General features: G+C 39.0%; 1 protein-coding gene across 1 annotated transcript in view; it reads left to right on the top strand.

Moving 5' to 3' along the window:
- Positions 1–2263: 2263 nt before the first annotated feature.
- col6a1 (collagen, type VI, alpha 1) overlaps positions 2264–16285 on the top strand; it is a 34398-nt gene continuing 20376 nt past the window's right edge. Inside the window, exons 1-20 of the mRNA XM_053512741.1 lie at positions 2264–2542; positions 4158–4284; positions 4596–4799; positions 6843–7002; positions 7517–7630; positions 7788–7808; positions 7917–7937; positions 8031–8075; positions 8255–8308; positions 9435–9479; positions 9572–9598; positions 9732–9758; positions 9851–9895; positions 13421–13474; positions 14130–14192; positions 14412–14474; positions 14670–14723; positions 15026–15061; positions 15426–15488; positions 15864–15926. Coding sequence (XP_053368716.1) covers positions 2455–2542; positions 4158–4284; positions 4596–4799; positions 6843–7002; positions 7517–7630; positions 7788–7808; positions 7917–7937; positions 8031–8075; positions 8255–8308; positions 9435–9479; positions 9572–9598; positions 9732–9758; positions 9851–9895; positions 13421–13474; positions 14130–14192; positions 14412–14474; positions 14670–14723; positions 15026–15061; positions 15426–15488; positions 15864–15926 — 1374 coding nt within the window. The 5' untranslated portion in view covers positions 2264–2454. The remainder of the gene's footprint in view (positions 2543–4157; positions 4285–4595; positions 4800–6842; positions 7003–7516; positions 7631–7787; positions 7809–7916; positions 7938–8030; positions 8076–8254; positions 8309–9434; positions 9480–9571; positions 9599–9731; positions 9759–9850; positions 9896–13420; positions 13475–14129; positions 14193–14411; positions 14475–14669; positions 14724–15025; positions 15062–15425; positions 15489–15863; positions 15927–16285) is intronic.

A 16285-nucleotide genomic window follows, 5' to 3' on the forward strand; every position in this document is an offset into this window, starting at 1 on the left:
ACTACGAGCCTGAGAGTAAAACGGCAAAGTTTGGAAAGGAAACATCCTCAATCACCGACCGAGAAAAAGTTACAAAATCAGCCGTCAGCTGGGAAATCCATCAACGCTTACAATTTTCTGGGATTCTCAATGTCCAGTATTGGAACATTATCAGGAAAAAAGGTTCAACAATTAACAGCGTTCGTTACAGTGAGATGCTTATTAAAAAACTGAAGCCTAAACTTCAGATTAAATGCAGAGGAGTGCTATCCGAGGGTGATGTAATATCACATGACCCCCTCATGCACGCCCCCACACCGTTGCCCTTACTGTCGACACTTTGCAAAAAAGTAAAGCATCTTCTTTATAATCCTGATCTCGCTCCCTCAGACTTTTACCTGTTTGTTTCCCTGAAAGCAGCCCTACAAGGGCGAAGTTTCACTTTTGATGAAGAACTGAAGACAGCAGTGCTTTTTTGGCTCACAGCTTAGCCTAAAACTTTTTTTTTTTAAGGGAACACAAAAGCTTGTACATTATTCAATTCCAAATGACAGAATGGATTTACAAATCAGCCAAAACACAGTATTGGTGCTGATTTTTTTTTTTTATGTTATACATATAATACAGAAAATGTGTGTGCCAGCGTAGTTACAGTTCTTCAGAAATGTATGCAACATGGAAGTGACCAAAAAATAAATAAATTTATGTTGCAAACGTTAGCCATTTTGGAAAGATGATTTTATATGTGTCCCAAAAATTGACATTTTTTAGTGTTATACTGTCTCACTTCAAACAATAATCATTTAAAAGGCAAATTATTCATATTTCCTTGAGTACTAATACTAAAATTGTTTTAAGCTTAAATGACCTGTAAAAATTATAGCTTAAAGCACTGTTTTTTGGTAAAAGCTTAAAAAGCAAAAATGTCAAATTCATGCTGCAATATCTTAACAATTTTGCATTTTACAATAATACTCTTTTTCAGGTTCATGAAATCCAAACTGGCCAAGTTACTTCTGATTAACAATTAAGATCAGTGAAAAATTTGAATTGTGTTTCATTGTTGTGGTTAAAAGGTTTCGAACACTACATACAGTAAAAGGGAAAGAAATTGTATTTAGCTAATGTGTTTCTTAATTATCTGATAAAATTATAAACGTGTATGCATCCTTACAAAAAAGAAGCATGGATCAGGAAATAAGAAGTTTTTTTAAGTATTCATTCATTAAGTATTATGGAAAATGGTGTTATATGATCCTATCTAAAAAATTTCTAATGTAGCTGAGACATTTTTTGCACCAATACCATGTTTTGGCCGTATGTATATTTAGTCATTTTTATATTAACATCTCACTACAGTATATCAAATACATTGAGATTAAAATTAAAAAGAAAGAAGGAAAAGCTGCTCTTTGGGCATGTTTGATTTAATTCCTTAGGGGATACCTAAAAAGTCAACATTTTTTAGTCCACTTATGATTCATACTTATGCCTACACATTGGTGGCGCTGTTTCTCTTCCAGAAAGAGGAATATACAAGCCTCAGGCTGACTCGGTCCTGAATCTCATCCAGTCACTCCCATTTTGGCGCAAAGTGAGTTCAGGTTGCGGGTCAGATTTTGAGGAGAAGCAGATGTTTGGAATGCTCTTTCATTGTGCAGCAACAAGATCCATCATCAAACAGCCTCACGCCCCCCCCTCTCTCTCTCTCTCTCTCTCACACACACACACACACGGCCTGTCTGTTGATCTTTTTTCTTTCTACATCCTCAGTATTTTGACATTTGGGATGTTCCAGATGTGCTTGAAGCTAACCATAATGAACAGTCAAACACCTTTTTTCCCCTGCTTAAATCTATACAGTATCAGATCTCCATCGAGACAAGCAGTCACGTGACTGATTCTTGCACAGTGCGCACATTGGGTGAGGGTTAATTACTGCACGCGCACTGGCACAAAGCCAGCTCAGCTGGCGAGTCACTTCAGGTTCGATGGAGGACTGGACAGTGCAGAGAGAAAGAAAGAGAGAGAGAGAGAGAGAGATTCCTCAGTTTAGTTTCAGTAGTTTCAGCAGGTCTATCCATCAGCACATCTAAACATCCATGCGCAATCATAATTCTCTACAACATATGAGCTTTATAAAATTATGTCTGTTTAAAATAGCTGTAGTAACATGGGGGGGGGGGGGTTAAAGTTAGATAGTAGGTATAGATACATTAGTAGAGAGAATGGGGAACAGAGGGAGGTTGATGCTGAACTCCTCCTCCTCCTGAGATCCTGGGCTGGGCTTTAAGGCGCTCCTGTGCTCGTGCGTACTGAGCGGACGCGCCTTCCCGCCGTCTACTGCAGCCATTAAACCCAAGTAAAAGTTATTCCCTTACAGAAAAAAAAAAAACAAAAAAACAAAAATCATCACTGTGTCTTCTCCTGTCTCAGATTTGCACGGCTAACGTGCAAAGACTCCGCAAAAGCGCCATGGCGCAAAATAGGTTCCTTTTAGCGGCTCTTCTCTTCTGCTCGGCGGGGGCAGGACTTCTGGCTCAGGACATAGCCGCGTTCCGAGGTAATGATCTCTTATTTGATTTGTATTTATTTTATTTTATTTTATTTTTTTTGCTTGTTTTGGGATTAAGAAAACATTTGTTAAGATTTGTATCATTTCTGCTTATGGCCGTTTCTGTGCGCGTGTTGGAAAGAGCGCGCGGCGCGTGTTCATATCAGCATCGACAGGACCGTTATACTGTACAATACACACGTACAGTATATAGAACATCTGAGTGTTTAATGGCATGGTGTTAGTAATAAGCCAAGATAGGATTGAACTTTGTTTAGCTTTAAGAATGTGATCAAGGTAGTGTGTGTGTGTGTGTGTGTGTGGTGAAGTATTGGAACCCATACACAAGTCCTGTTTCACAGTGATGCTGAGGATGGATGGAGGATAAGCAAGAGTTTTGTTTTAGGTTATAAAGATAATACTAATTAATATAGCAGAATGGTGCCATTATTATTATATATAATAATAATAATAATAATAATAATAATAATTATTATTATTATTATTATTATTATTATTATAATTATTATTATTATAAGTGTTTTGATTTGTGTTTTTTGACACTTGCCCTCTAAATGGCTTTTCCTTTTGCCCTTTTATTCCATATACGGTATACATTGGCATACTGGAGCAGATTACTTTTTCATGAGATTGATCTCTTGGTTTTTAACTTGTACCAACATTTTGAGGTCATGTGACCAAGTCACGTGATGCACACCCATCACTCAGTAGGCAAGATGGTGGCTTAGAGCCATTCATCCATTTTTAACCAGTTATCCGAAATCAGGTTGCAGGAGTAACAGTTCCAGAAGGGAACCCCGAACCCCCCTTTTCCCTGCAACCTCAAGGAACTCTGACTGGGCGATCAGTTCCCAGGCCATTGTGAAGATGAAATCTCTCACCTAGTCCTTGCTCTCCCCCGCGGCCTCCTCCCGGGTTGAAGTACCATGAACACCTCCCTAGGGAGGCGTCCTGGTGGCATCCTTACCAGATTCCTGAGCTACCTCAACTGACTCCTTTCCATGCAAATAAAAAAGCAGTGATTCTACTCTGAACTTCTTACGAATAACTGAGCTCCTCATTCTAGCTCTAAGAGAAATGCTAGCTACCCTCCTGAGAAAACTCATGTATCTACAATCTCGTTCTTTCAGTTATGACCCAATAGTAATAAGCATACAGTAGGTGAGGGTAGGATTGAAGATCGATCAAAAGATTGAAAAATCATAAGAAAAAACAACTGTATCAGATGTACAAATACACACATTTGTTCAAAAGTTCAGGTTTTAAAATTCTACACCATTTGCAGGGTTTTTTAATCAGTAAACTTTGACATGCAGGCATTTGGCAGACGCCCTTATCCAGAGCAACTTACATTTTTATCTCATTACACATCTGAGTAGTGTTAAGGGCCTTGCTCAAGGGCCCAACAGTAGCAATTTGGTGGTCATGAGGTTTGGGGTTTTAAACCTGGGTTTGAACCGTAGTCCAATGCTTTAACCACTAAGCTACCCCTGACCCCTAAGAAATATCCCCAGTAATGTACAGAATTGGTTAATTTGTAAACAGTAGACTGCTGCTTCTTATAGTGCGTTCACTTTGTAACTGATTATTTCTCCCACTACAGAATGCCCTGTGGACCTGTTCTTCGTGCTGGATACATCGGAGAGTGTGGCCCTCCGAGGTGTCGCGCACTACTATTTCAACAAGATCAAAGACTTTGCCAGGAATTTCATTGATGAACTGAAGGAAACGTATGTGACACTTATATACATGCAAATACAGCCTGCAATTACAAAACGATGCAATATAAAAACTGAATAATATCAAAATTAAATATGGTGTACTGATCGGCGATGAATTTGTTGCCGCTTAAGTTTCCTCCATACATCGTGCAACAAAATTCATAACATAAGAAAATAAATATAATTTCCAGACTTCATCCAGAATCATTCGATTCATTGTCACATCACAACTTAATTGAACTCTATTATTTACTGGATATTTAAGATTGTGAATTAAATTGCATTGGACGTTAACCAAGTGTTCTTCTTTATTTTGTCAGTCGTCAGCCTTGTGACCGCCACATCATTTGGAATTCTGGAGCTCTGCACTACAGTGACGAGGTCGAGGTGGTGAAAGGCTTGATGGCAATGACCCCGGGTGGTCGCCAGGTGCTTAAGGATGCGATAAATAGGATAAAATATATCGGCAAAGGGACGTACACTGACTGTGCCATAAAGAAGGGTATTGCAGAGCTGCTCATGGGGTACGTAAAGACATGTACACGTTCCATATACAAGAAGAATTATTGTATTTATATCACACATAAATACACATGAGGTGAGGACTGTACAGGGGGTGTGGCTTATTTAAAGTTTAACGTGAACGCCCCTCGTGTTTGGTTTGTTGTAATCTTATATTAAGAAATTGAAGATTAATTTGCCTAGATTCAAGATGCTTTCATTTGCTAAGATTACTGGGTTAACTTTGTGAATATCTCTCCTATCCTTTATGATTAAATGCATGCACAATAACTTGTTGAGTTTTAATTTTATTATTATTAATGAGTATTAATTAGTTTTAATTTGCTTGGGAAGATGGGATTCGGGCATCGGCCATTAGATTGGAAATGGCTGAAGTGTTCCTTAATATTTTCCTTTTCAACCATATTTTTACAGAATTTTAAGCAGAAACTTAACATACAAAATGAACATGTAGTGAAGAAAGTATATAGGATTCACAGAACCTATCAATGAAGCTGAGGCACACTTGTACAATCTTACTTCATAAACCCTTATATATATATATCTACACTCACCTAAAGGATTATTAGGAACACCTGTTCAAATTCTCATTAATGCAATTATCTAATTAACCAATCACATGGCAGTTGCTTCAATGCATTTAGGGGTGTGGTCCTGGTCAAGACAATCTCCTGAACTCTAAACTGAATGTCAGAATGGGAAAGAAAGGTCACAATCTGCTCAGTTACTGGGATTTTCACACACAACCATTTCTAGGGTTTACAAAGAATGGTGTGAAAAGGGAAAAACATCCAGTATGCGGCAGTCCTGTGGGTGAAAACGCCTTGTTGATGCTAGAGGTCAGAGGAGAATGGGCCGACTGATTCAAGCTGATAGAAGAGCAACCTTGACTGAAATAACCACTCGTTACAACCGAGGTATGCAGCAAAGCATTTGTGGAGCCACAACACACAACCTTGAGGCGGATGGGCTACAACAGCAGAAGACCCCACCGGGTACCACTCATCTCCACTACAAATAGGAAAAAGAGGCTACAATTTGCACAAGTCCACCAAAATTGGACAGTTGAAGACTGGAAAAATGTTGCCTGGTCTGATGAGTCTCGATTTCTGTTGAGACATTCAAATGGTAGAGTCAGAATTTGGCGTAAACAGAATGAGAACATGGATCCATCATGCCTTGTTACCACTGTGCAGGCTGGTGGGGGTGGTGTAATGATGTGGGGGATGTTTTCTTGTCACACTTTAGGCCCCTTAGTGCCAATTGGGCATCGTTTAAATGCCACGGGCTACCTGAGCATTGTTTCTGACCATGTCCATCCCTTTATGACCACCATGTACCCATCCTCTGATATTATGTTATACATATAATACAGAAAATGTGTGTGGCCAAAAAAGCTAGTTCTGAAGTTTATGCAGCATCAAAGTGACCAATCTTGTTTCCCTAAAAATTCAAGTTGCTAACATTAGCTGTTTTGGAGAGATGATGTTATATGTGGTACAAAAAATGGCCATTTTTCAGTCTGGCTTCAAACAATAATAATTTTAAATGGAAATTAGTCATATTTCTTTACGAGTATTGATACTGAAATTGCTGTAAGCTTCTAGAAGCACATGATTTGTAAGAATTGGTGCTTGAATTTGGTAAAAGTTTCAAAAAATCTGTAGTGTCTGTAACCATGTCAAATTCGTTTAGCTATATCTAAACAATTTTCACGTGAAATCTAATCTTGCCAAGTTTAATCTAAGTGACAATTAAGATTTAAATTAACAATATTATGGACACTTCAGATAAATATATAAATGTGTTTGCATGTTTACAAAAACACGAGCCTTTGATCGGAAGATAAACAATCTTGAGTATTATGCAAATCGTATTATATGACGCAGTTAGAAAATTTACTTTTTCGCCTAGGTGCGACACTTTTTTAGCACCGATACCATACAAAAAAAGGGGGAAACAAAAGGAAAAAAAAGAAGAAAAGAAAGAAAACTCAACAAACCATTATATTTTCTTATTTTCTCATACTGTTTGTTTGTTTCCAGTGGCTCTTACTATCATGAGAATAAGTACATTGTGGTTGTGACAGACGGTCACCCTGTGAGTGGCTACAAAGAGCCCTGCGGTGGGATTCAAGAGGCGGCAAACGAGGCCAGGCAGCACGGCATCAAAGTGTTCTCTGTGGCCATCTCTCCAGACCAGGAGGTATTCTATGGGCTCTATGTGCACCAGTCATGATTTTATAGCATTTGGGGAAATAACCCTTAATGAAAAAAAGTGGGTGTGTCCTAGGACAGTGAGCACCTCCAGGGTCGGGGTTCGTTACCTGCCTTGGAATGTGTGTGCATGGAGTTTGCACAACGCCAGATTACCTGTAGTGTGTGTGTGTGTGTGTGTGTGTGTGTGTATGTGTGTGTGTGTGTGTGAATGAGTTTATGAATGTGTGTGCCCTGTGATGGATTGGCACCCCATGCATGGTGTTCCCAGCCTTGTGCCCTAAGTCTCCTGGGATAGGCTCCAGGCCCCCCACGACTCAGTATACAGGATAAAGTTGTATAGACAATGAGTGGGCGAGATGAGTGATGGTGTGTCCTACTGAAGCATTACATCAACTTTATGAAGCAGAGTGTGTAAGTGTGAGACAGGAGATGTTCGATAGATCAACAGCATGCGTTCTTCACCTTTTATCTTTCCTCCCTCTTTGTTATGGTTCCCATAGGAATCCAGATTGGCCATCATCGCCACAGACAGACAGTACAGGCAAAACTTTACTGCGGTAGACCAGACCAGTTCCCCACAGATGAACACCATCCACACTATCATCGACATGATCGTGAGTCCATCCATGATCGTGAATGGCACCTTGTTCCTCTGAATTGTTTGTGCCTATCGCTGAATGGATTATTTGGGTTCATGTCTTGTTGCAAAGTTTGATGACACCCTTTTTCACTTGTTTCTCTTGTTTCTTGTCTTTTCTTACCAATGACCAGACCAATGAAACAAAAGATGTGGTATGTCCATTTAACCTAATTTGTTTTTCTTGCATATACTCTTTTAATTTATTTATTTTTTGATTTATCATATTTCTAATGACTCATAAAACATGTTTTTCTTTGCAGTGTTGCTCCTTTGAATGCATTGTAAGTATCGCTGGTCATCCATCGTTATACACATTAGCACAATTGCATTTATTTCAATGTCTTTATGCATTTATTTATTTGTTTTTTCGACAGGCACCTAGTGGTAAACCTGGCTTACCTGGTAAACCAGGCCATAAGGTATTTATATGCAATGATACATTGTAAAGCTAATTTTTCTTCCAGTTATCCATTTGATTTTGATAATCCTTATCATTTTTGCTTTCATTCACTTAGTTATTACTGTCCTTAAGCAATTACATATACAGTAGCAGGAGTTATGTGCGCATGCCATCACTAATGTTTCTGTTATATCTTAGGGGGAGCCTGGTAGACAAGGGCTTCCAGGAGAGAAAGGAGAAGCTGGAGATGCGGTAAGCCAATGTCATATTGCCTTGAATTCCACCATCCGTTCCTCTCTCATAGCTTCACCGCAGTTCCAGGACACCTTCACCTTTGCAGCTACTCATGTAGACAGATGAGACATGAATTTCTACAGTAACAGCAATCCTAAAGTGCTATTCGTCTTCTTAGTCATGTAGTTTTCCTCCTCTCGTATTATCACAATACATCCTGGCCCGTCTCCCCCAACCGGTGTGTAATTCCACTGGAACTTTGCAGTGACATCTTGCAGCTTCAACAGCTGGGGTTTTTGCATTGTACAGGTTTACTCACTGTACTCCTTCACACCACAATACCCTGGAACGGGACCAGCTCCCACATTAAACCGTATGTGTTTACTAAGCCAGCAACTCCATTACTTTAAGACGGCGGTTTAGACTGTGTAGACGATCCTGAGTAACCCCACAAAAATCTAGGGATTAGATATTACAGACATTTTCATAATAAAAACGCGGTTACCTACAGTGCTTAACCTGTTAATCTTATATTTCTTGTAAGCACCAGGCTGAAAGCAAGTATGGCTTTGAGTCAGAATTATAGAGCTGAGTTTTGTAGTCTAAGTGTCAGTCCAGATCCCGAATAAACGCAGAGGGTTGGACTTCAGGAAAGACATCCAGCGTTAAACATGTGCCAAATCGGATCATGAAAAAGATCCGTCGGCTCTGACAAAAAGACAGGAAGCAGAGCTGGAGGTGGCAGAGCTGAAGAAGCTGCTTTGGGAGAGACAAGAATGGACAGGATTAGGAATGAGTACATTAGAGGGACAGTGCAGGTAGGATGGTTTGGGAGGCCAGATTAAGATGGTTTGGACATGTGCAGAGGAGGGATGTATCGGGTTAGAGACAGAGCTGCCAGGCAGGAGGAGAAGAGGTTAATGGATGTGGTAGGGGAGGACATGGGAAGATGTGGCAGACAGAGTTTGTTGGGCATGAATGGCCTGCTGTGGCGACCCCTAACCGAAGAGAGAAGAAGAAAACGAAATAGTGTGAAAGTCAGTTTGTGTAATGTCTGACTTACAGTATGAGCCATTGTTTTCTTATCATATGTCTGTTGTGTTGACTTGACTGTCTTTCTTCATTTTTCTTTTTCATCCTACAGGGAAGGCCTGGTGATCCTGGTCCAGTTGGTTATCAAGGAATGAAGGTTTGTCTCTACAGCTGTTATTAAAAAAAAAGTCTTTAAAATGTTCATACTGACATGATAGCTCACATTTTTGCTTTTGGAATTTCTTGTAGGGAGACCAAGGAGACAGAGGACTTAAGGTGAGTTAAGTCACACTGTCAGAATGAAATCTGGTTTTGAAGTTGCATGCGGTTGCAATGGATAAGAGTTGTTGGTTGTTTTTTATTCTTTGAGATGTTCCTGCTTGTCTAATCTAGCTCTTTTCTCATGCAGGGAGATAGAGGTCACAAAGGCTTCAAGGTAAGGCTCACAGTCACTGATTAAATCTAATTTACTTTACATTTGTCTAAGTATTTAGCTTAAGTTATAATATTACTCAATTATACTTCTAGGGTGACAAAGGGCAGCATGGACGGGATGGAATCGATGGGCGTAAGGTAAGAGTTAATTTGTGTTCTAGACTTTAGTAATTGTTCTTAGAGTTAGTAATGTTCTTGCTTCCTTGGGTGTTCTTCATCTTTGCTATCAAATGCTGTAATATCTGCTGCCAGCTGTCTAAGAGCTAGCTAATTAGGGATGAAAATCACGATACGATTTTATCACGATACCTACGTATCATTACGATACCTAAGATTCGATTTGTATTATGATTCTTTTAGTATCATGATTTTATAAATTTTCAAATTTAATAAAAAAAAGTTAAATAAAAAGTCCAAGCAAACTTTGGACATATTTTGCTTCTACTATACAGGATGCTGTGTTGTAGTTTAGAGTGCACCACTTGTAGGATTAAAGAGGAATGACAACATTTTACCATCTCAAATGCAAACAAACAAATAAATATAAAATAAAAAAATGTAAATAAAAAAAATTTGGATTTAGTGTGGCAATACATAAATTGTCAAACAAAAGAATCATAAGATAAGTAACTGTATAGTAACTTATAATAATAATGCTTCACATTAATCACATAAAAAAGTGAAAGTAAAAAGGTACTGTATGGCATAAACCAGGAGAAGCAATCTGTAAAAAGCAAAGTTGGGCAGAAATCATTCTGTCCTGTAAAAAATACAGCACAGATAGTTATGTAAATCAGTGTTTTGTTTTGTTTTTATAAGAGCAGTGTTAAATTGTCAACAGCTGTCAGTTAATAGGATGTCACCTATGCAAAAAAAGATGCAGCAGGACAGATGGGTACTGCTTGTTCCACATCTGGTTTAAATGCTTGTTAAAATATATGCGTGGCCGGAAGATAAAAGTTAATAAAAGCCTTCTGTGAGTAATGGCCTTTAGTGGTCACAAGTTGGCCTTTAAATGCTGTGAAATGCATTGTAAAAAAACAGTGTGCAAGAGTGTCCATATAATGTAGAAAAATCTTAACAGAAATCTGTTAAAAAGTGAAAGGTATACATCAAAGTATATTTATATTAAAGTGTGTGTACAATATATACACACTATATACACAATATATATTAAAATAATATTTTTAACTCCCTGCAGTTTTTTTTCGAAGTTTGCCTAATATAAAGGGTCTATAATTTTTTTTATCTTAGGTTTGTTTTAAAGGATGGAGACAGAATATCAATCTTAAATCCCCCAAAAAAGCAGATGATGCAAATGGTATACACTGAGTTGCCTTTTTTCATTTTCTTTAAGGTTTCTTGCCTGTCTTTTGCCAACTTCAGCTCTCAAAAGTTTCAGCTTTATCAGATTAAATTCTGGACACTGGCTAGGCCACTCCATAACCTTAATGTGCTTCTTGTTGAGCCACTCCTTTGTTGCCTTGGCGGTATGTTTTGGGACATTGTCCTTCTGGAAGACCCATCCATCCATGACCCATCTTTAGGAGGTTTTCATCAATAAATTATATGGCCCTGTCCATTGGCCACTAAATGCGACAAAGTCGGCAGACAAAAGCATAATGCTTCAATACATTTAGGCATTTGGCATATGCCCTTATCCAAAGCGACTTACATTTTTATCTTATTTTAAATCTGAGCAGTTTAAGGTTAAGGGCCTTGCTTAAGGGCCCAACAAGGACAACTTGGTGGTCGTAGGATTTGAACCTGGGGTCTTCCAACCCATAGTCCAATGCTTTACTTGCTTTACCCAAACATGGTGAGTCGAGTTGATGCCAAAGTGCTCAATTTTGGTCTTATCTGACCACAGCACTTTCTCCCAATCCTTCCCTTCAGATGGGTCTGTACAGTACATGCGCCTCCATGAGGAGCGGAATCTTGCAATGCTGAAGAATTTCCATGGTGGCGTATTGCATTATCAATGGCTTGTTTGGTAATTGTGGTCCCACCTGCCTTGAGATCATTCACAAACTCCTACAGCACTGTATAGTTCTGGACTGATCCCTCACTTTTCCAATGAGGTAAAATCTTGCATGGAGTTCCAGACCGAGGGCGATTGATGGTTACTTTGAATTTCTTCCATTTGCGATTAATCGCACCAATAGTTGTCTCCTTTTCACCAAGTTTCTTGCTGATGGTCTTGTAGCCCATTCCAGCCTTGTGCAGGTCTACAGTCTTGTCCCTGATGTCTTTTGACAGCTCTTTGGTCTTGCCGATGGTGGTGAGGTTTGAATGGAAGATAGAGATTCTGTGGACAGGTGACTTTTATGTACATAACGAGTTGTTGTTGGGAACAACTTCTTATATTAAACTGTGGGATCCAAAATTACTGTTGGTTGGTAGAGACAACTCAGTTTGTAACATTTATATAATGTGGATCAGCTATAACATTTAAACCACCTGTCTAATGTTGAGTAGGTCACCCTTGCACCAACAAAACAGCTCTAAAGCCTCACGACATGCCTGTCATCCTTTATGCCCTGTTAGTTGTGACAGACTTGTTTGTCCAGTTCATCCACCAGACACTCGGTCAGATTGAGATCTGGGAAATGGGCCACGTTAACACCTAAATCTCTTTGTTATGTTCTTTAAATGATTCCTGAGCAGTTTTTGCAGTGAGTTATCTTTCTGGAAAAAGGCCAGTGCTTTCAGGGAACACCATTTGCATCGTCATGCCATCTCCTCCCCCGTTAATGATGACCAGGCTTTCTATATGATGTAAAAGAAATGTGATTCAGCAGTCCAGGACACCTTCTTCCATTGCTTTCTGGTTCAGTTTTGATGATCACGTGACCATTTTAGGTGCTTTTAGCAGTGGACATGGGTCAGCATGAACGCTCTGACAGCTGCTCCGTCCCATACAGAACAAACGATGTTCTGCCACCTTTCTGTCAAAGCCAGCATTCAGTTTTTTCAGCAATTTGTGCTTCAGAAGCTGTTGTGCGGTATGAAGTAGAGCAGGACAGCCTTCATTATCAATCCCCATTAATAAACCCTTGGTCCCCATGACCAAGGGTAAACACCGATTTACTGGTTGTCATTTTTTGCACCACTTATAGAAGAAAAATAACCAATGCATATTTTGGTTTTGGTGATGAGAGAAATGTGCCTACTTGTTTCTAATTAAACTACGCTACACCGAATGCTAGAGATGGGAATCACCAGGGACCTACAATATGTATTGCGATTCTGTCTGCATCATGATTTTATAAATATTCTGATATCCATTTGTGCCGGCTGTTAACGTGTGAATAGTTTCGAGTGCACTACCTGTAGGATTAGAGATAAACAGCAACATTTTACCACCTCAAATGCAAAAATATATAAAACCTCTTTAAGCACTTTAACTGAATCGGCACACAAAAGAAACTCGGTAAACCCCATTATATCAGGTCATTCCTTTACTGTGTATTTTATATCAGTAATACCCTTTACAATCTATCATTAATCCAATCAGCATCTCTTAAGATTCCTCCTGAGTCATCTTTCCATACTCAAGCTGTAGAATGACCACACTACAGGATTTCCTCCGTCTTGTGGTTCACCTTTATCCATATCAAGCTCAATATTTAAACTGGAGTGTGTTTATGTTTTGTTTTACAGGGTGAAGCAGGGTTCGACGGTCTACGGGGCTGCAAAGGGTCACCCGGACAGGATGTAAGTCTGAACATTTTCGTGATTTTAAAGTGTGAAATCTTCTTACTAAGCGATTTTCAGTTTTCAGCATGACCTCACCGGGGGCACGTCCTCGCAGAAGTATAATTAGTCTGCAATGATCCACTGTAATGCTAACGTATACTCGTACAGCGTTGCCATGGTAGCATGATAAATATTTACAAAGGATAAGACCCCCTTCGAGGATTTAGGGTATAGCAGGGATTTATTGTCTCTATTTAACACCTGCTGCTGAATGAAATGTAGCTTTAGAGCTTCGGCTTCTGGTTGGCTGAGATGTGGCGTTTTCGTGGATGTCCGTCGCCGATTGAACGGGCCCGTGGAAGTTCCGCCCCCTCAAGCGAAATGATTGCATTTTTTCTATGTCAGTCAGACATTATGTACCGAGCAGCTGTTTATGCTCAGCTTGCATCTGGAGCACAGGACTTGAGGATGTTTGCCTCGCACAGAGCCAAACATTTACCAGACCTGACATCCTGGCCAATTTTCTAAAATGAGGCACAAGACTGTTTGTACTTTATTTACATTCCTCAATGAGTTTGATTATAGGCAAGTGTGTCTTTTAGGTCTAGTTCTGGTGACAGAAACTTACAGACCTAAGCAGTCCTAATGGGACAAAAATTTTTCTCTGTTAAAGGGTTTCCAAGGAGAACCAGGCCCAAAAGGAGACCCTGGTCCTTACGGACAAAAAGGAGACAAAGTAAGGAACTGATTCTGTGTCTATGTTTTGTTCTTTTTTTTTTTTTTGCATTGTAAAAACTGGTAAGACGTTATTGATATGGTCATAATGATGATGATATAATGTATAACTAATTTTTGCTTTTTTTTAATGCATCAATTCTAAACGATTAAGAAGAACCATGGAAGCCAAAGACGAGACTATGGCTAAGAGTTTTAAATGTGTCTTTCTCCTACCTAGGGAGAGGCTGGTGATGATGGTGGAGCTGGAAGGCCAGGAAACTATGGGCCTCCTGGAGATAAGGTACATCCTAGTAAAGATTAAAGTCTTTGGCTCTTAATAGCTAAAAACATTTTAGTGCATCAAACCGGGTTTATAGCCCAGCAGCGGCGCTCACAGCTGTTTTTAACTTCCGCCATTCTGTTCCTTTATGACCCCGTCCTATAAGACGATCTGCCATTAACTCATCTGTGATGTTTTTCTTTTTTTTTTCCGTAGGGTGACAGAGGACCGAGAGGAGCTAATGGGGATAAAGGAGAACGAGGAGATGATGTCAGTGTTTTTGTTTCAACTTTTTAATACAGACTTGTACACAGCTTTCAAGTTCACTTGATGTTGACTCATAAAGTTCACCAAGCTTTTAAATATTGAATTGATTTGTAGTAGGGTAAAAAACATTCCATGATAAGGGTTTTGTTTTTGTTTTGTTGTTGAAATTATGGTCATACGTGTGCAGTATGTGAATCAGAGTAAACAAGAGCTATTGTTTATCATACCTGTGATTTTGAATGCTTTAAATATTATACGCTGATCATAAAAAACAACAATATGTTTTCTGTTTTTCTTTTTTTTAGGGACCACAAGGACCAGATGGCCCACCTGGCGAAAGAGTAATAATTTCAACAATTTTCATTATAATTTCGTAAAATGAGATTACGGCAAACCGAATACAAGACTATAAATCTTATTGCTAGACAAATTCTCTTTTTTTCATTTAAAAGCAAAATTTTATGGTTATAGAGCAGATAATTGTTTTGCTAGTTTTAGCAGTTTGTTTATTTAAAGAAGCAAAATTGTTTGCCACTAGAACAAAAAAGCTTTTGCTTAAAATTTTTATTTGTTGTAGACATTTGAATTTTTTTTTACATTTTTATATTTTAGATAAATAATATTGTCCTTGCTAAGATGTCATTTTTTTGGCAGTGTAGCAGGATTTCCATGAATTACACGTTTTATATTTCAATGCCTTTCTAGGGTACAGAAGGTGAGAAAGGTGAACAAGGTTCCCGAGGGAACAGAGGACCCAGAGGAGAGCCTGTAAGTCTCTACGCTACTTTTGGAGACACTAATTTTATCTATAGTTATATTTCTGCAATTAAGACTGACATCACTGATATCACATTGGTGGAGGAAGCTGTTATCTCTAAAAGAGGTTTCCTACTAAACTGTTTTTCCTTAGCAACTATGATTGTTTAGACGCCATGGCTGTCCAAAGTGTGTGTGCGTGTGTGTGTTTTTTTCTTTTGTTTGTTTTGTTTTTTCAAGTAAGACTGGTTTCACCATGTATTGTGGCTTATATAAAAAAGACACGATGATATTCTACATGAGAAAGACTATAATGTAATTCACCAGAAATTAATAAATGTCATTAAGGTGAATAAAAAGTAATGATGTAACCATTGACCCTCACAGGGTGAGCCAGGTCCTCGGGGCGAGCCTGGACGTGAGGGATCGACTGGAGCTAACGGCGATCCAGTAAGTGACAAACTCATACATGTTTTAACTAATATGATGTTAAACATACTAGCCAACAAAATGTGGCACAAAGTGGTGATAGGTTCCGAATGCTTAAACATCACCAATGGCGGTTATTTCTTCGTTACAAAGAAAAACAGTTGAAAAAAAAAAACATCTAATATAAAAGGACTGAGCCCTGAGCACTTCTTTGACTAGATGATCTTCTAATCTTTGAAAGGGCTGAAAGCTCAAAGCTGATCTCAGAGCTCAGGCATTTTGCAAAGCAGCACCCCCCCCCCCCCCCTTACATTTGTCCAAAGTCGCAGATGTTGGATGTTGGTTAGGAGGCACACCAGAGATCAGAGGAAGAGTTCGAA

This window comes from Clarias gariepinus, chromosome 15 (genome assembly GCF_024256425.1).
Source record: "Clarias gariepinus isolate MV-2021 ecotype Netherlands chromosome 15, CGAR_prim_01v2, whole genome shotgun sequence".
Taxonomy (NCBI): Eukaryota; Metazoa; Chordata; class Actinopteri; order Siluriformes; family Clariidae; genus Clarias; species Clarias gariepinus.